The 20,010-nt window shown below is 44.9% G+C and overlaps 1 protein-coding gene across 3 annotated transcripts in view; it reads left to right on the forward strand.

The window, feature by feature from the left end:
- Nucleotides 1-19,130, forward strand: part of tacc2 (transforming, acidic coiled-coil containing protein 2) — a 52,503-nt gene extending 33,373 nt beyond the window's left edge. Inside the window, exons 8-23 of one of the 3 annotated variants that reach the window (XM_047029929.1) lie at nucleotides 4,098-4,222; nucleotides 4,881-6,312; nucleotides 7,083-7,143; nucleotides 7,219-7,420; nucleotides 8,633-8,682; nucleotides 8,815-8,921; nucleotides 9,080-9,221; nucleotides 9,592-9,732; nucleotides 10,327-10,419; nucleotides 13,043-13,186; nucleotides 13,274-13,350; nucleotides 16,112-16,155; nucleotides 17,381-17,541; nucleotides 17,625-17,731; nucleotides 17,917-18,037; nucleotides 18,185-19,130. In XM_047029929.1, the coding sequence (XP_046885885.1) occupies nucleotides 4,098-4,222; nucleotides 4,881-6,312; nucleotides 7,083-7,143; nucleotides 7,219-7,420; nucleotides 8,633-8,682; nucleotides 8,815-8,921; nucleotides 9,080-9,221; nucleotides 9,592-9,732; nucleotides 10,327-10,419; nucleotides 13,043-13,186; nucleotides 13,274-13,350; nucleotides 16,112-16,155; nucleotides 17,381-17,541; nucleotides 17,625-17,731; nucleotides 17,917-18,037; nucleotides 18,185-18,250 (3,073 nt within the window). In that variant the 3' untranslated portion in view covers nucleotides 18,251-19,130. The remainder of the gene's footprint in view (nucleotides 1-4,097; nucleotides 4,223-4,880; nucleotides 6,313-7,082; nucleotides 7,144-7,218; nucleotides 7,421-8,632; nucleotides 8,683-8,814; nucleotides 8,922-9,079; nucleotides 9,222-9,591; nucleotides 9,733-10,326; nucleotides 10,420-13,042; nucleotides 13,187-13,273; nucleotides 13,351-16,111; nucleotides 16,156-17,380; nucleotides 17,542-17,624; nucleotides 17,732-17,916; nucleotides 18,038-18,184) is intronic. The other 2 variants (XM_047029930.1, XM_047029931.1) reach the window with 2 other exon arrangements.
- Nucleotides 19,131-20,010: the final 880 nt, after the last annotated feature.

Raw genomic sequence — 20,010 nt, forward strand, 5'->3', positions numbered from 1 at the left:
ACAAGTTACAAATTAAAACAACATGAACCACAAAAAGTGCAGGACTGTACCTGTAGAAGAACAATCAACAGTAAAATATTTCACAGCGAGTACAAGACTTAACTTCATTATAACTAACCTACAAGAGCAACAAGTCACTCTATAAGAGTCATTGTGATCCTGGAGGAAACTAACATCAGGTCCAGCCAGTACTATACTTGTATTGATAGTGTTTAAAAAAAGAAATATGGCATCACGCCAGAATGTCTGTGGTAAATCATTGTTTTCCTATTGGGTCAGTTTTACAGGAGCGTCTGGTTCAGCAACAACACAGGCTAAGCTTGACAGTTAGCCTTTCCCAGACCAGGTTAGTTTCTCAATATATCTTGCCAGGGAATAGGTCTCCAATGACCATGATACAATGATGATCATGACCATGATACAATGGCAGAAACTCTTCTCTGCTATGAATCCCTTGTCAGGACAAGAAGCTGCAGAGAAATAGATCATCCAGATTCTGTTCACAGATCATTGTCTCATTTCCGTCTGTCTGTGTATGTCTATGGACTGTTCATTCATGTGTGCTTGTACAGTTATGTGCCTTTATTTGTGTGTATGTGAGTGTTGTGAAAGGAAAGGAGAAAGATAAAAGACAAGGTGCAGTGTTATAAGGTGTGTGTATCCTTTATATGTACCTGCCTGTCCATGTCTATAGTGAAATAACATCACAATAGCGCCCTCTGTTGTTTTCATCATTCACCACACTTTATTTTCTCTCGCACACCCACTGTATAACCCACACACAGAGAAAGAGCAATACACACACACACACAAGTTGAATTATGAATGCAGGAAAGAGAGCGAAATGGGAGGTGGGAGAAAGCAACTGTGTAGCAGTCACAGTTAAATGTAGTGAGACAACTATTTTGACAGGCAAAGAAAAGGGTTGACAGTCTGTTATAATGTGTGTAAGAGGGGGTAGCATTACTAATCGGATGCCTCGCTATTCACACATATTTGAGACAACCACTAATCGTAACTCTCCCTCTCTTCCTCTTTGCTCTTCCATCTACCTTCTTTGTCTCATCATCTTTCTCTCAGAGATTACATCACTACTTTTCACCCACCAATCTTTGCATCAAATCCAGCATTATTTGGATGATCATGACCAAAACACTTATTCCTGTATTTCTAACCCATTGATCTAACAGAAGAGGCATATAATGTATTCTATGTTGTCTATTCTCCATTCACCCACCCATCTTGTGGGTAAACAGGTGGTGGGTTCATGCACAGGTGTAAACTGATCTGCCTTCTCCCGAGGGTGGAGGGCTGTTAGGGAGGGGCAAAGCCTGTTGGCAGGAGGAGAGACACATGCGTCTGTCTGCCTATCCGCCTACTTATGTGTCTGTCTGTCTGTCTGCGGACCCACCTACCACCTCTACCTCCTCCTCCTTCTGCTGTGTCTCTTTGTCTCTAGGCAGACATCTATGTTTGTGTAAAACCAGAGAGGCAGCGACCAAACTCCCTTCCCTTTTGTCAGTCCATCGTTGTCTTTTTTATTTATTTCCCACCTCCACTGAACCTTTGATTCAAAACCGTTTATGTGTCATTCCATTCATCGAGGCTGCTGCTTTACAATAAATGTTTCATTCACTTAAGGGTAGCATATCCTCTCTCTCTCTCTCTCTCTCTCTCTCTCTCTTTCTCTCTCTCTCCGAGAAATGCTTACTCACTGCCTCGGTTGGCATCTGCAAAGATAACGGAGCTGTTACTACATTTATAAAAGAAGAAGTATTAGATAGGCTGGTATGAATGAGTCCCTGGCTGTGGGAGCCAGGCAATTATTGGAAATAATGTCTCAATTACACAACGGTCACTGTGGAAAAAACTGCTGTGTTTCAAAAGTACTTGAGGGAAGTAGCGCCTGCAAAATTCTTAGCTGGGCAGATTTGTGTGTCCCAGAATGTATATGTGTGTGCGATGTGTGTGTTGGCCCAGACTGTGCTTACTGACAGTCTGGGTTTTGACCACAGTGGAACATATGGCATGTGCAGCCTCCAGTCACCATGGCAACTGTGTGTTTCTGTTGTGAAATGTTCTCTGCAAGGCAATACAAGCAAAGTGGGTGGGGTTAAACAGGGGCTAGCTGCTTTCAACTTGAAAGCCATTGAGACTAATAACTTATGGATTTAGTTCTTCATTACATATTACGGATTGTAGATTGTAGTAACTTCCAAACTGATGTCTCAAATAACTTCTTTGGATGGATGAGGCCTCTACTCTAAACGTTTTGTGCACCTGACAATAAAAAAACTTGAAACTATTGGAAAACGAGGATAGATGTTTCTGTGTGTCGGGATGTGTGTCCCCCCCAGGCTGTTGGTACTGTCTAGATTATGGCCATGCCACTGCTGTCCCCTGAGGTAGTATTGACTGTGGTACAGAGACAGGGAATTACCAGATATTGCCAGATATTACCAGATGTTATTGGAGTAAGGGTTTCATACCAACCTGCTTTACCCACAACTCCACCCAATATAAGGAAACGTCCTTATAACGTTGTTATATTGTTGTAAAGGGAACATTAGACCGCTTGCCTCAGGGTGTTTTTGGCAGTAAAAACAAAATTTATGTCTCTGTTAAAGCAGAGCAGTACCAAGTCTATAACCTCCAGTGTATTGTCATCCTTAGGAACATCCAAAAAAAAGGAGTGGTTCTGGTGTATGGGGTCTGTGTAGTTGGCATGTGGGTTCTCTGCCCCTGCACAATATATCTGCATGTCAATTATCTCATTGGAATTCAGAAGAGAATTAAAGAGACAGATATGGAAGAGAGAAAATGAAGATGCTTTGTCATTGTGTCGGCAATTAATGTTTGTGTGTGTGTTTGAGTTTATATGTCTATTTGAGTTTAGTAAATATGTCTGATACAATTGTGTATCCTTCCCCTGTTCTCATGAAAGAGAGAGAAAACAGGAGAGAGAATATGTAAGGTGGAGGTTCAGAGAGAGACAGACAGTGAATGAGAGTGAGAGAAAGGGAGAGAGAGGGAGAGATTGCCAGAATTTCTGCAGGTGGGGCGTTTCTGCAGTCAGTCGCATTTGGAAAAAGGCAGCATCCTTTGCGACAAGATGGGAGCAGAAAGGGGTGCTGGCAAGGGCCAGTCGGGGATAATAGAGGAGAGGAGAAGATAAGATGAGGAGCATTTGAGGATTCGGTGGGTGTTTACCAGTGTGCCAGCCAGCCAGTGTGTGTGGTGAGCGGAGCAGTCAGCAGCCATGGCGGTGAACGTGTGGCAGGCTCTGTCTCCCCTGCAGTGGGTTCGCTGGAGCTGGGACTCACTGCTTGGAGGGACTGGGGGAGGGGAAAGCCCAGACCTTGCTCTGGGGCTCCTCCAGCGCCTTTCCTGGGGGTCTCGACACGACAGAATGCTGGAAGCAGCCAGGGGGCCTAGAAGACAGAGGTGAGCTGGAGGGGTAAATGGAGGAGTGATATGGAAAGATGTGAAGGAGGGGTTAAATTGAGGACTGAGATGTACAGTAGGAGCAGGTAATGTATTTGCGGTCATGTGTTGGTTTTGTGTGTGTTTGTGTGTGTGTCTGTTTGTGTGTGTGTGGACAATGACATAATGTTTTTTAGCTACATCAATTAATTCAGTGTACAATGACAGAATTGTATCCTTTTTATTGGATTTGTCTCTGTTAGGTGGACTGCTCAACCTAGTTAGTCAGTAGTTCCCAATGTTGGTGTGTGTGATGGCAGTAGGAGTGTGTGTGAGGGAAGGGGCAGTGTGTGTGTGTGTGTGTGTGTGTGTGTGACACACACACACAGGCAAATGCCTGACAAAGGCCTTTGTTTTGCTCAATGTGGGAGTGTATCTGTATGGAAGAGTCATGGCAGCATGGAGATTGGCTCATTGGCAGACATGGGAAGGTTATCTGTTCTATTGATGTAACCTGCCATTAAACACCGATGTACAGTATCTCTATTCTTCCTTCACCCCAGCTGTCTCTGATTGACTCTCTCTCATTCACTCTCTCATTCTCTCTCTCTCTCATTAACTCTCTCTGTCTCGATCTCTGTTGGTATCAATGTTGTGCTCTCTCCCCCTCATAGGAGCTCAGACTCAGACGAAGCATTTGAGACCCCTGAGTCAACCACCCCAGTTAAGGCTGCATCGCCCATCCTTCCTCTCTCAGAGACTGAGCCCTGCTCCCTGCAGCTCACTACAGAGGACACAGGTGAGACGGGAAACTGGAAACACTTGTGCTGAAACTGTGTGCAGAGACCATAGTGGATGGAGCTGAGCTTTGAGAAAGCACATGATAAAGGCTAGTAACACTTAACATCAAGAGGGAGAGAGATTCCTAGACCACAGGTCAAACGTCTTATGAGGGTTGCCTCCAGTTGTAGTGCATTGTGAATTTCCTGCATCATTTTAACATTTGGATGGCTACACAGATATACATTGACAAGTACAGCCTTAAGAGACCAGACAGATGGACGTAGGGAAGATTTTTGTATACTGAAATATGGCTCTAGACAGCCTGTAGTGGTTGCCGTTAGTATTGTACAGTGCTGCACAAATACATTAGCAGGCTTAGCTATGCTTAATATCACCATCCATCCATCCTCCTTGTATTCTTCATGACTTGTCTAATGTCTGATTGGCCAACTAGGGTCCTGCTATTAAATGAATCAAGGCACACATATCACTGTAATTAGAGTTCCTAAAACCAGATGGATTCTTTATCTCGCGTAGGAAGTTCTCACACTGGTGTGCAATGCCTACACACACACACACACACACACAAACACAAACACACACACACACACACACACACACACACACACACTCACAAAGTATACTGTATATATATATGTCTTGTGTTTTCTCAGGTTGCATCTTAGGCACTGGATCAGTAACAGACAGTGATCCAGCCTCAGACCTTCCTCCAGGCCGTCCTCCTAGTCGCTCACTCTCCATAGTCTTTGATGAGGACAAGCCTATTGCTGCCAGTGGCACCTACAACTTTGAAGTGTCTACTGCTGGGTCCCCCAGCCGTGCCCCTCTAACCCGTTCTCTCAGCCTTCAGGCAGGGGAATTTGACGACTCCGGCTCAACAGACAGGTCTGTCACTGGAGGCTTCCTTCCCACTGCAGAGCCCTTCAGTGCAGGCACTGAGAGCGCTCCAGGGACTCTACTCAGAGCCAAGAAAGTCCGTCCTGGATCCTTGAAGAAGAAGCCTCTACTTAGGCAGAGCTCCAATCCTGAGAGCCCCCAGCCCACCTCTTCCTCCGGCACACCAGAGGTGAAGAAGAGGGCCAAGCCCAGGGCTGCCAGCCCTCTGCAGAGCCAGGAAGGGTCAGACGGATCCAGCCCTGGGGGCACCCTATGCAGGGCTCGCAATAAGCCTTGTGTGGAGACCCCACCCCCTCTCCCTGAGGAGACCAATCACACAAGCCCAGAGGAGGTCCAACCTGACCTCTCCTTACTCCTGTGCCAGGAGGAAGCCCCTCTCCCTGTGCCAGAGCCACCAGTGACTGAAGAGGAGTCCCCCCTCCCCCCAAGTGGTTCCTACAAATGGGACCCAGAACATTTTGAGGAGATCAACCCTTTCAACAGCGGTGGGAGCAAGATAGCCAACTCCCCCGTGCTGGGAAGGAAAGGACCAGTGCCTGCCTCTAACTTTTCACCTCCAAAGAGCCCCCCTGTCCCTGCAGAGGTACCAGCCGATTCAGACCTCCCCATCACCCCCCTTGCAGGCTCAGTCCCCAACCCTGAGGAGGTACCCATCCTACCCAAGCGTCAGCCGGTGCGGCTGGAATTTGACTACTCCGAGGAGAACGGTGAGGCACCCCGCCAGGCCTCACCGCCCCCCAAGAAGCTGGGCAAGAAGGCAGGCGCGAAGATGCCCTTGAGGAAGCCCAGATTGGGGCTAAACAAAGCCCCCCCACCACAGATGGAGCCTCTGGGAAACGCCACCTCATACCCCAACATTGATGATGACATTCCCATCCCCAAAGCCACCTACAACTTTGACCCTAACAAGTGGGAAGACCCAAACTTCAACCCCTTCTCCTCTAAAAGCGGCATTCCCAACTCGCCCAAGTTGTCCCGGCCATCCTACAGCTTCCAAGCAGATTTGTTTGATGACACCATAGACTCTTTGAAGTCCTCAAATAAGATGACTAGTTCCCCACCTAAAGCTGGGTCTGCTTCCTTTGAAGTGACCAATGATGATGTTGAAAATGACAATGATAACGTTGGAGAGCTGCAGGACCACAACCAGAACAAACCAGCCAAAAAGAAGAAAACGCCCATCAAGTCGTAAGTTCACCAGGCTGTTTTTAGCCAATCTTTATTCACTGCCATCATACAGTATGCATTCATACACAGTGTTTAGGTGTATGTCAATGTATAGATGCCATTATTAGGGTGTGACTGCGTGTTTGTGCTGCGCCCGTGCGCGGTGTCTGTACCCTCTGTCTGTCTCTCTGTCACCTTTGTGTCTGTGTATTCTCGTATGTCACAGGAAGTCCAAGGGTGTGTCTTCTCTATGTTGTCTGTTGTAAGTACAGGGGCATGAACACACAGCCTCCCAACATGCCCACTAAAGTAGATCCATAAATCCCTTCATGAACCTTAATGTATTTTCTTCATCACATTACTGTCATCAAACATTGTTGTTGTAAAAAGCCCTTCCTTTTTCAACCCTCCCTTCATTTATTGCCTAAAAATACAGCGTCACTCCTGAAATGTCTTCTCATTTCGTCTCTGACATAATTGACCATAAAACCTACTGGTCATTTCCCCATCAAACTTATTTACTTAAACTAATTTACTTAAACTAATATTTGTATGTATTAAGCTTTTCTCTGTTTTGAAAACACTTTTTGGAGCATTCTACAGTGTTGGGTTCTTTTACCATAATAAAAAATATAATGAACATGGAAATGAATTAATGCTCTTCAGAAATGCTCCCGAAAATAAGACATCCTGTCTCTGTACATATTTTGTATTTTTACATAGGGGAGATTGGGGGGAAAAATTGCATTGCAATAAAAACTCTGATCCTAATCAGGTCTCCTTCCTCTCAGTAACACTTTCAGAGTGAAGAGGTCACCGAAAAGATCCCCCATGTCTGATTCATCATCACAGGTAACCCTGTACACACACACACATGTACACACACACACACACACACACACAATCTCAAAATACCCTCTTTTCCAGGAGCCCACTCCGGAGGTTGAGCCCCCCCCACTCCAGGATGACCATGCCACAGATGAGGAGAAGCTCGCCTCCTCCACCAATCATAAGTGGGCGGCTCTCCATGACATGCAGTCGGAGCTGACCTCCGATACCCAGGACTTCCCTCAGCCGTCTGACCTTACGTCTTTTGTAAACGAAAACAGTTTGCCTCCCCAGACCCACGGTACTTGGAGGGCAACCAGGGGTTTTCCTGCATAGAGAAAATGTGGGCGCGTGCCTAAGCCGTTTTTCCAAGCGCCTATGACAAATCCCGTGTTCATCACGCGGTCAATGCATGTCAGCATATATGTTCTCAATATCATGTTTCAAGTAGGCTACAGCCAAACCCTCGTTCTGTTTTGATCAATAGTAAGTAATCGAGTTGATAAGCGTGTCTTCTTGTCTGATCAATACGCAGCTGTGAGGTGCGCAAATGGACAGAGCGGCTAGTTAACTGTCGTTCCGCTGCGAGGGCCAGCCCGACGTGCACGAATACACCTGTACAAATGCAAATGAAATTTCCACTCAAAATGCTGACAAAAGTTTGACAAAACTGACTGCCTCCCCTTAGCTTAGTTTGTATAATAAAAATGAATAGTAATAATAGATCAACTTGAATTTCATAATTTGTTTGTTCCATTTCTGACCACTGGTTAGTTCTAGATTCTATTGATATACATTTCAGTAGTTTGCATATATATGTAAAGAGTTAAACCTTGATCATCTTTGAACCATACATGAGGGCTTGGACTATTGTCAGCTATTTTAATCTAAAGTGGAAGCAAAATGATTTCCTCATAGCCTCCATTATTTATGAAATGGTAAAAAAAAGATTACAAATAATACATAGATGTCTGCTAATAAGGTCACACGGTAAAACAAGTTTTTTTTTGAGCACCGAAGACCCATTTTGACCCAGGAAAAACCATGGCAATTTTGTGTCTGAATAACAATTAACCAACACCAGGGCAGAGGTGTGTACAGAGGAAACCAAACTGAACAACTGTTGCGACAGTGCGCCTGTTCGTATATGTAACATACAGTAGCCATCAATGCTGCATCAGCATTGATTTCAGCCTTGCGGTGATACCAATATACTGACCCAGTTCTCTACGGGCCCCTGAACCCCCACAGGCTCTTTCTGCCCTGGATGAACTGGGCCATGGATGGAAAAAGGGCAGCCAGCTAGCAGAGCCTCAGACCTGTCCCACCGGCACAACGATCATTTTGATGTCACTTGCCTGTCTGTCTGTCTCTCAGTCTCTCCTATCTTTCTCTTTATTTCTCGCTTTCTTTATCTATCTTATATTTTCATCTATCTCTTGGTGCTCTACCCCTTATCATTCTATTCTCCTCCGTCTCTAACTGTGTCTCTCTCTCTTTCTCTCTCTCTCAGTGCCAGACTATGAGATTGAGTACATGGAGAAGATTGGTTCTTCCTCACCTGTGAGTATCTACTGCTACCTGGCCTGAAAAAGAAAGTAGCCATGATCTTTTTAGAACTTGAACTTGACACTTAAAGACTTGAGCCTGTGTCACATTTTGTTTAAGTGAGTTTGTGTCTGTGTGTATTTCTAGCCTCTGTCAGTGAAGAAGCCTTCTCTGTACCTGAAGTTGGAGTCTGTATCAGACGACCTGACAAAGACCTGCTCCCATGGTTCTGAGCCCAACTCACCATGCACAGGGTAGCGCTAGAGTTTTACACAAATTCACATGGAACTGAACGCACAAAATACACACAGCAATGCTTATTTCACTACTTAGAATGCTTGTATACATACATGAAAGGTGCTGTTCTATGGGCATATGTAAAGACCTCTGTGACATCTCTCTCTCTCTGCAGGAGTTTTGAGGAGATGGAGGCCCAGATCACAGCAGGGATGAAGACCCCAGTGCTGAACTCCAGACCTGTTCCGGAGGGTTCTGCTGTAGACAAGGGCAGGAAGTGGGAGAGCCAGGAGCTGAGTGCTGTCAGAGATGAAGTGGTAAGTTTCACTCTAGCACTCATACTAACCTTACCAGCCTAAGCGAACTCAAACAGACAGTACACACTGTATGTGACCCATTGTCCTATGTCATTTCTTGTGTCTGTTTTCCATATGACTCTTTATGGTTCACATACCATGCATAAGTGGTTTAGCCACTAGATGGAGACAACATTTCAATCCTCAGACTATTTTGACCTAGTTCAGTTAAATGGCTCTGATACCCAGGCAGAAATGACCAGCAACACACAGTTGTGATAAATTTCAGCGTAGCTCCAACACTCTACCACCGATATGCCCAACACTTGCTTTGCCAATGCTGACCCCTCCACACTCCTCAACCAATCCCCCCATCCTGATACCCCTGTAGCCCCCGTCCCAGGGCTTTGTGGAGCCCTTGGCCCAAACCGCACCGCTGTTAGACAGGCTGCCAGCGAATGACAACCCCCTGCAGTACCTGGAGCCTGACCTGGCAGAGACCAACCCCACAGCCTTTGCCCTCAAACTCCAGGTGTGTAGACATTTACATTTATGCATTTAGCAGACGCTTTTATCCAAAGCGACTTCCAAGAGAGAGCTTTACAAAAGAGCATAGGTCACTGATCATAATAACGAGGTAGTCCCAAACATTGCGAGCAGCCAAAACATGAAGCATACATTGTGAAAAAACTAAACAAGTGCCAAAAGGGAAGACCCATAAGAGCATTTAGTTATACAAGTTGCAAATTAAAACAACATGAACCACAAAAAAGACACATTCTGTTCCTTCACACCTGGGCCATCAACCTGCCCCTCGCTAGCTTCATAGTACTCCTTGATTTGTGTGTCCGTGTATGTGTGTTCACTTTGTTCCCACTTATTCCCATCCTGCTTATTCAGGTTATAACATCCACTTGGATTGTTCTCATGCCTTTATCGCTGCCATTTCTTTCCGCTGATATTCCTGTGTCTGGGTGGGTGTCTGGTTAGATCGTGGGTGGAGAAGAGGGTATGTGTGCTCAACTTTGGTCTCTGTATGTCTCTTATTTGTTTTCTACCCTGGGCCGCACTCCCCCCCCCTCCCTATAACCCCCATATCCCCCCACACCTACCCTGTGTGGCCCAGGAGGAGCTGGTGCTTGCTGCTCTGAGGATAGAGGCTCTGCAGGTAGCCCAAAACATCTCTCAGTGCCCCTCACTCTCCACTGTAACCCCCCAGGTACTGTGCTGAGTCAGCCTGCACCTGCTGTGTGTGTGAGAGTGTGCGCATCTGTCGAATGTCTGGCGGCATGGGTGTGTCTCAGCCTGCCCTTCCCCTGATTCCTATAATAACACAATTCCATGTGTGAACCCATGGCCGTCTACCCCACATGGTGGCTGTGCAACAACAACAACAACATATTCAATATCCCCCAGCTTCCTAAACCCCACCATTTAACATTTCTAACATGGCTTTCTGTCTTTAACAACCCCTTACTCCCCAAAATACCACCCCAGCTCTCCCGGACCCCTAATCCCTGCCACCCCACCACCTTCCTCGCCCGACGACAGTGCCATGCCTTCTTTCTTTAACTTGCCTCATGCATGTTGCTTGTGCAGGAGAGGCTTGGTAAACATTAACGTGACTTGGGACTTCTTGCGCTTCACTTTTATGCAATTTTTAGGCAATAAATCATAATCTGATAAGAACTACTTTCTTAATCTAAACTCTGCCATTTTAGGTGGGCTTCCTAATCCCTGGTCACATTCTTGTTTTATGATCGGAGTTTCTAAACCAATGAACAGAACTAATAAAAAAATCAATACAGGTGGTAGTTGTTTTCGGGTTGGTGGTCAGAGTTGTAAAACAAGTATTAGGATGAAACCGCGTTCTGGACACTGCCGACTGAAGGATCAACTAGCTCATCGACTGAAAAATAAAGTTCAATGCAGAATCGCAATCTAGGTTGCCATGTTTTTAAACAAGCTGGTGCGATATAGATACATCTCCCATCTCCCCTATGTTCTCCTACCTCTCATGCTCTTGTCTCGCATGCTCCACAGTCTCTCCTCAAGAAGCCTAGTTTACGAAGGTGGAATCTCAACGGTATACCCCTAGTCAAAGTAAGAGGTGTACAATCCCTACCGCCCTATAGATATGACCCTTCCCATCCTGCGCTAATCCAACTACAAGCTACACCAATCCGCAAAATGTATGTGGTCTATAGCTTGGAGAGGTCCTAGTGCCACTTCCCTACTTATTCTCTCACTCTGCATCTCTCGTTTCTAAGACTCTCCCTTTACAGCTGCTGTCCCTCAGTCTCCTGGTGTTCGACTTTCTTATGACATTCCTTACATCTTCCATTGTTGCATTTGATTAGTTTGTTTCATACTGAGCAGAGAGCCCACAACAACACAAAGTTGTTGGAAAGCACATGATATCTTTAACTCCGTGTTCCCTTGGACTCTTTTAGTGCCATAGATTGATGAAGCATTAAAATGTTGGGGTTTTACTGGAACTTGTTGGCAAGTGTGTCCAGACAGAGGCCCATCCCTCAACTGTGCAGTTGGATCCTATTCCATCTGTTTTGGGGGATTGTACTTGAGCTGCTGCACATATGCACATTCCTTACTGAAACACTGCTCTTATGTCACACTAAAGATCCACACACACCACACACTGAGCAATGAGAATTTGGGGTAATTCGATTTTAGGGCATCCCCCAGGGATTGTCTAGAATAGATGAAGACAAAGGGTTTAGTGTGCCTTAGTAGTGACTCATACCCTGCCAAGCAGTTTAACCTGGTTTGAGATTAGTCTCTATGTTCTGGACAAAGCCTCTGTTCCGCAAGGTATGGTCAGTCGGCTGAGTTAATGCCAAATCCCAGGATCACACAGTAACGGTCTTTTGCTGTGGCAAAGAGCCTACAGTAAAATGAGTGATCAGAATAATGGCATTAGTGGTGATAAATACTGTAGCCAGCCCCAACACCTCTCTGTATGACCCCTGTATTAGAGCTTTATTAGTCTCCCTAACCCCCCCCCCCCCCCACGCTCAGATTCAATCAAATCATCCCTTAATCCCTCCTCCTTCCTAGGAATTAATAATCCCCACCAGAGACAATTTTAGGGCCTCAAAAAGTAAATCATGCTTTAATAGTAGAACTGAGTGAGGACACAGAAAGTATCTCCAGCCAAATGAACTGTTCACAGCTCAACAAGTACTATAGCTGGGGAGACTATGGTATTGTTTGGATCCTATTGAAACATATTTTAGCAAAGGAGAACTTTAAGCACATACAGATTTCAATGCATTTTGGTTGCTGTTGATACAATCAACTGTATAGTGTGGCGCACCGCCTAACCCAACATTAACACTCCTCAGTCTTTTCTATCCACCCCCTCTCTCCCTGTCTATACAATGTGATGTAGCATATGTCTGTATAGAAGTCCAACCATTCTTCCCTTTCCCTACACAATTCTGCCTGGACCCAAATACAGTTAAGCTATACAGACAAGCAGATTTTCTTAGCCAATCACAGGAAAACAACAATAGCACCTTTGTAGGCTCCATCCAATCACACCCTGCTGTATCTTCAGGAACATCCTCCACAGCCTGCCTCATCTGCATACTTGGTTTGCGGTGTGGCATCTACTCTACCTTACTGACTGTAATGCTGCCTAGTGGTTTGGTTCAGAGTCCTCCAAGATTATGTGTGGCCATGATGGCTTTTGAATTATAGACATGGGTCAAATTCAGACAAATATTTGGTTAAAATTTGCTGAAATGTGCAATGTGCAGATTATGGTGGCAGGTCTAACAAGTGTGTATGTGTGTGTGTGGCCTGGCTCTTTGCAACAGCAGAGGGAGAGAGAGGTAGCATCTCCCAGAGAGAGTTCAGAGTCCAAGGGCTCGCTCTACACCAGCCGGCCAGCCTACACCCAGCAGGAGAGCCCCTACCTGCCCCGAGACCTTGACCAGTCCCTCGGCATTGCACGGGAAGAGGTAAACACACACATACACAAATTTTTACTTTACATTAAATGCATTATATGCTGTGCAGTTCCAAACAGTGATTTCTCGTTTCCACAGATTGTGACAAAAGAAAAGGAGGTGTTGGAGTGGCAGAGGAAGTATGAAGAGAGTCATCAGGAAGTGGTGGAGATGAGGTGAGATTAAAGTAATGAATCATGTTGCATGTCCTTGACCACCATTGGACCACATATTTAGTGTTTAATGTTTCAGATGTCCCTCATTTGTTTGCTTTTGTATGCATCTTTGTGTACATGTGCTTGTTTGAGCATTTACATGTGTTGTAGCAACCCAGGGGACTTGAAGGCCCGATACACCATAAAATAGGACTCAGACACGGGGGTTAACATAAATGGGTTTTTACTAAAGGCCGTTATATGGTACTCCATACTTCACGATTACGGACACATGGGAAGGGCCTACACATAGATGGAACGCCCTCTCCGTCGTCTGCGGGGCCCTCGGAGAGCTCTCCCGTGCACCGTTGAAATTCCTGTCGATCCGTCATGCCGTGCTGTACAGCGACGGATACCCCTTGGCCGTGATTGGTCCGCTATGACATCATTTCCAAAAGACATCATTTGCGGAATCTCACATTTTTGTACCTCGCGTTTCCTGTCTCATTCCCTATATCACAATACCATTTAAATACATCTTTAAATGGTATGGGTAATTAGCAGACAGAAGCAAGTTTAATATATACACATTTGGTTGGTCTAGTCCAAATAGTCTCTGAGTAACTGAGAGAAATGCAAAAAGTGTTGCAACTGTCCCCAGTCTCCCCTACATAAACACTCGACGACGACGCTGCCGACTTCGACAGAAGGCGTTTTCTCTAAGGTCGTCTTTTTGAAAGACGTCTGTGATGAGAACTTCTTGGAGAGAAAGTTTATTGTGAGCTACTTTATGCTCTACTCTAGCGAATTCAGAAACGTGAGTTTGTTGTCTGTGCACTGACTGCCACAGTTTAGTGACCAAGATTAGTACATTGTAGTTGACTGTACATACAGTTTGTATGGATCTTTTTGTTTCCAATTATATTAGTCTTTTTGTTTATCATTTTTCACATTGGATTATACACTTGGTGGTGGAGAAATGAATTTACAAAACCAGAGCCTTGTCTATATCGTATCGTCTCGTCACATGATCAAATAGAGACTTGCCATTGCACAACTACATACATATTACCCAGCAATCATCATTGCTAATCACAAAAATACCCAAGAAAATAAGAACGTATTCATTTCATGGAATCGTTTTTTAATAGTTTCTATAGTGTATATAAGATAAGCATATCATTTTGTTATAGAGTGCTACTATTTTCCCCACAAATAATACCTACCATGATAGAGAAAAGTTTGCTCTTTCAGGTGTTTATATAGCATTAGACACAATCTTTAATATAATGTGACTGCACCTGCTGCACTCATCGTCTGACTAGTGACAGCTGGTAGGAGGGTCACACGTGTGATGAAAGGTGGGAGATAAACAGCGATGTTTTTAACATACAAAGACGCAATAAAGCAACGTGTTTTCGACAAGAAAACGCTTCTCCACCTACTGTTCTGGCGGTGAATTGTTTTCAGCACCCCCAGCCTTCGGAGAACCATAAAGGCAACAGAAATGCTAATTAATCCGTCCTATCCGGCGGCCCGCCCATCCGTAACGGAGTACCATACTGGCACCTTAAGGGTTTCAGGGTAAGGGTAGTGGGACAAACTTCAAATTAGGGGTCTTCCCATCCGGGGTCTGTGGTCCTCTACGGAGTGAGGTTCTGGGGGGTCAAAGCAGAGGGAAAGGTTAATGGCAACTCTCCTCCAGGGTTGTCTCTCTGGTTCTCTCTCCATCTGCGGCCTTGGGCTGGCTCCCCTTTAAGCCCTCGCCTGATTGCCTGATGGGCTCCAGGTGTGACCAGTGCCATGTGCCCAGTGGCTGCAGCACCTCGACCGGCAGGTAGACTCCCTCTATCACCTCCCCCAATCGAAGTTGATGGACCCGCCTTCGGGCCGGATTGGCTGGTCTGACTCCCCTGGTTTGCTACACAGTGCGAATGATGGCTCATAATAGCCTCAGATGATGCATCACAGTGACATCATCATGGAAAGGTCTCCACCCATCAAGTAGCTGGTGAGCTAGAGAATTGGGGAGTGGTGTTGGTAAGAGGAGAAGAGGGAAAGGAAAAGGAGGGTAGCAGAGGGGAGGAAAGCAAAGCGAGGTTGAAGGGAGTTAAGGAAGCAGAGGGGAGAGGCTGGGAGAGGAGGAGAGAAGATGATGGACTAGGGGAGTGGAGGCTTGGTGGTCCATCTGGCTACGGCCTAGTTATTGTGGATAAGATAGAAGCTTACTGCATTAGTCTGATTGGGTACAGGATAAGGAGCCTGTAAGAGGCTAAGGGGAAGGCACTGCTAATCCAGCTGCTTAACTCTATGGTAACCTGCTTTTCCCAAAACAAGTGCTCCCTCCCTCCTTCAGCCCACCGAGCTGGTGACTGTTAGAGGATCTCCTTCCTAGGAGGCCACTCACTCAGCTTGGAAAACAAAGCCGGACAGACTTAGTCCCAGCCTAAAGATAGTTATATTACTCACCTCTAGGAGTCAGGTGGCTGAGTGGCTGAGCGGTTAGGGAATCGGGCTGGTAATCTGAAGGTTGCCAGTTCGATTTCTGGCCATGCAAAATGACGTTGTGTCCATGGGCAAGGCACTTCACCCTACTTGCCTTGGGGGGAATGTCCCAGTACTTACTGTAAGTCGCTCTAGATAAGAGCGTCTGCTAAATGACTAAATGTAAATGTACAGCACTGTGTGATCTTCTTTGCCAGATAGCATGGTTTATAGCAGCATCTGAAAATAATCTGTTAACCAACATTTTGTTAATATTCACGTGGACTCTGTTTGTTAGGAGAATCGTTGCAGAGTATGAGAAGACTATTGCACAGATGATAGGTGAGTGGTGAGATTCTAAAACATGCTAGAACTTGTTTCCCAGCGTTTCACAGTCACTATCTCTTACACACCCTTCATCCACTTACCCCACACCCCCTCTGCCTTTCACAACATGTTGATTGTTTGCAAGTGAAGAAAAAGCATACGCCTTGCTTGAGGCTCCTCAGTAGCCCTTATTTGAGAGTTTGTTGTGTCTAATTTATTCTCTTTTATCTGTTTGCCTATTTTGTTCAAATGGTTGGATGGTATTTCATAGTGATGAAATTGAAAATAAATATCCTCATATTCTATTTCTTGTGCCACATATAATTTCAAACCCACATGGCATTATCTTCAGCACATCCTGCTGCCCTCACTCAATGACACTCTTTATCTTTTTCGTGCACTCTTTTTCTTTTATTTCTACCTCTACTTCTGTTACAGAACAAATCATTCTGCCGCTCTCTGGCACCACTCCCTGTTCATATTCTGAATTCTGAGTGCTCCTCCTCAGTCTCTGACTTCTGTCTACCACACAGCTTTGTCACACAAGTCCTCCCAGCTTGATTTAACACAGTCCCTTCTTTTCTGTTCTGCTCTCATTGTTGCCCCTTACTCTTTGACACCCCCCTATCAGGCATGCCAGGTAAGTGGCACATACTCTTATGTATTTTGTGTCAGCACATCTCTGTCCATCAGAGAGAGAGTGAGCGAAAGAGTGAGACACTACCTCCTCTACCTGTTAGATATCTGTGACATCTCTGCATTTTTGTCTTTCACTTGTGAGAAACTTGCTTCTGATTTTATCAGCCCTCCCCTTTGGTTCTAAAGAGATAAGTCAGTTAGTAGGTGTAGTAGAATTCTCTTCCTAAACTGGAATGGAAAATATATCTTAAGGGGGTCAAGGGTTGTAACAGACAATCGCCCTTGATAGTATGTTGACACCTCCGAATAGTCATTTGGTCTCGAGTTTCTCTCATAGTTCTATGTTCTGTCTGCATGCTTCACATAGAAACTTGTGGATCAATAAAACTCTCATGCAGAGGGCAATAGCTAGGTCCCCATCTACTCAGTTTAGTGAAGTTGTTTTAAGAGTGTATGTGTACAGTATGTGATTGTTTGTGATTATTACAGTTGGTGCACACAATAGTCTGTGAGCACATAGTGTGTGTCCTGCATGGGTGCATTAGTGAAGTTCCAGGATTGCAATCTAAACTGTGTGTGTGTGTGTGTGTCTTTTCATCAGAGGATGAGCAGAAGGAAAAGTCATTGTCTCACCACACTATCCAGCAGTTGATCGTGGAGAAGGACCAGGCTTTGGCAGACCTCAACTCAGTGGAGAAGTCACTGGCCGATCTTTTCCGCCGCTACGAGAAGATGAAAGACGTGCTGGAGGGCTTCCGCAAGGTGGGCCACACACAAGCACACACGCTCACACACGCACACACACATAGGTACAGTATTTGATCAATGTGTGTGAGTGTTTTCAGAATGAAGAGGTTCTGAAAAAGTGCGCCCAGGAGTACCTGTCACGGGTCCGTAAGGAGGAGCAGCGCTACCAGGCACTCAAGATCCATGCTGAGGAGAAACTTGACAAGTTAGTCCACACTGAGAATAAATGCGCAGTCCAATGACAGTGAATACAACAGTTCCAGTGTGCAAACTCTTGAGAATCTAACTAAAAATAGCTACCTTCCTATGAGGACGTCTTTTCAAAAACCCTTTCAATCGCCTAGTCCGTGAAGGTGATTAGATGTGACTGATAATGTGTGTGTCTTTCAGGGCCAATACAGACATAGCCCAGGTGAGGACTAAAGCCAAGCAAGAGCAGGCAGCCTACCAGGCCAGTCTGAGGAAGGAGCAGATGAAGGTGGACTCCCTAGAACGTACACTGGAGCAGAAGGTCAGACATGATGGAACCTTGCATTAGCAAATCTTGTAGATACACCATATCATCAACATGACTTTGATGTTAAATGCTAACTACAGAAAATATCCTATTGTAGTTAATGATGGATGGTGACTTCCTGATTGTGTCTCTCCTGTCTAGAACAAAGAGATTGAGGAGCTAACGAAGATCTGTGATGAGCTGATCGCCAAGATGGGAAAGAGCTAGCAGCACTGCTGTTTCTGTGTTCTTAGTCATCCTAGGAGAGAAGATGACAGGAGGAAAAGGGGAACGAAAGAAGAGAAAGGTTACATGAATGCCTCTTTGGATAGATGGACATCTCTGGCCAGAGCGATCTCTTGACTTTCTCCCTGTATAGTACAGTACCCTACCCACTGGAATGACTTCACTGTTCACCCTGAACATGTTGTGTAAATGTGTATATGTTTCCTGTATCAGGGGTCAGTGAAAGGTTTTAGAAACGTATTCCATATCGTAAAAGAGACTGTGTGAGAAAAAGAAAGTGTGAGTGAGTTACTTAAAAACAAATTATGTAAGAGTTTTATGTTGATGAGGTGATAAGAATTATGTTGCCATGACAGCCACTGAGGGGAACGACTGTTTATCCACATATTGTATCTTAGAGAAAAGGAAAGACTTGTGAAAAACAGAGATAGTGTGTACATACAGTATATGGCACATTTAGACTTATCAATGTTTCGTTGCCAAAAGGTACTGTACACCTTATCCCAGAGATAACTGCATGTGGAAGTGGATGGATAGTTCCTTTTGTATATTATGCAGATAAAAAGTTCACACCTGCATTTTTTATACAATTTACTGTTAGTTCAAACAGCTTTCCTCGTGTAATCTTGTAGATAGTTGATGTGAATTTAATGTCATAGCTTCCTTAAAACCTTGTGGGATTTTATTTTGATATATAACTAATCTAATTGTCAGTTAGGATTGCAGGGTAATTTACTTTTTGATCAATATGTCATAGTCCTGCTATGGTTGGCGTGTCTGACTGAGAGGGTTGAGTCCACAGTGCACAGCTACACTGCACAGCATCTGCTTACAAAGTGCAATAAAAATGGCAATACACATACCTTTGTTACTCATCGTCTTTTTTGCATTGCTCAACACGACATAAATGAAGCCCTCTGATCCGAAATCATACCTCACCAATGATATTATACACAGGTTCATAGAAACAAAGGTTGTAGACAGATAATAATAGTAACAGGCATTGCTTGTGTGAGTCAAGACCAGTGTGTGTCAAACCAGTGTACTGTAGATGGTGCATGCCATGTGCCCAGTACCATCATCTTGGATTTAGCAAGAAGGAATGCATGTGTTTAAAGGCAAGGTAGGTAATGTTTTTGAGAAGCACTTTTGGTCTTATTTGCTGAAATAAACTTCACATCCTGTTATCAATCAATAAATCAAATGCTCTGGCAGTAAAATGCAATGAATCCAATATCTGTGGACCTCACAGGACCGTAATAAACATGACCAATAATTGTGTTCGGACCGAATGCAATGATTGGACGTGCTACTTGCCTGTTTACCTTTTGGAGGTGACTTTGAAGGGAGGGAGTGGGTTATTTGGGTTGGCTACTTTCAATCCCAAGCCAAAATTGCTGGTTTCGCAAAACTTAGCCTGCCCTACCAGTTCTCCAACACACTTCTACCAAACCAGCCCAAAATGGACCAAAAACAAGCTGCGGACACCTGCCTCTCATCCTGATTAACTGCAGAAAAGGACAGAGTCCATTCCCCCTCCAGGAGTTTGGTTTCAAACCAGTGCTATGCATAGAGGTGAGCCCAGCTATATCTAGTTGGTTCCACTTTCCTGTCGTATGATGAGGCCTTTGAGAGATATTGAAAATCTAGTGTTCAAATGTAAAATGTAGTGGAACCATGTGCGAAGGCACTGCCAAAACCTTTGATAAGTAATTGGTATGGAAGGCAACTTTTCTCTCAAT

The sequence above is a fragment of the Hypomesus transpacificus genome, chromosome 11, assembly GCF_021917145.1.
Source record: "Hypomesus transpacificus isolate Combined female chromosome 11, fHypTra1, whole genome shotgun sequence".
Classification (NCBI taxonomy): domain Eukaryota; kingdom Metazoa; phylum Chordata; class Actinopteri; order Osmeriformes; family Osmeridae; genus Hypomesus; species Hypomesus transpacificus.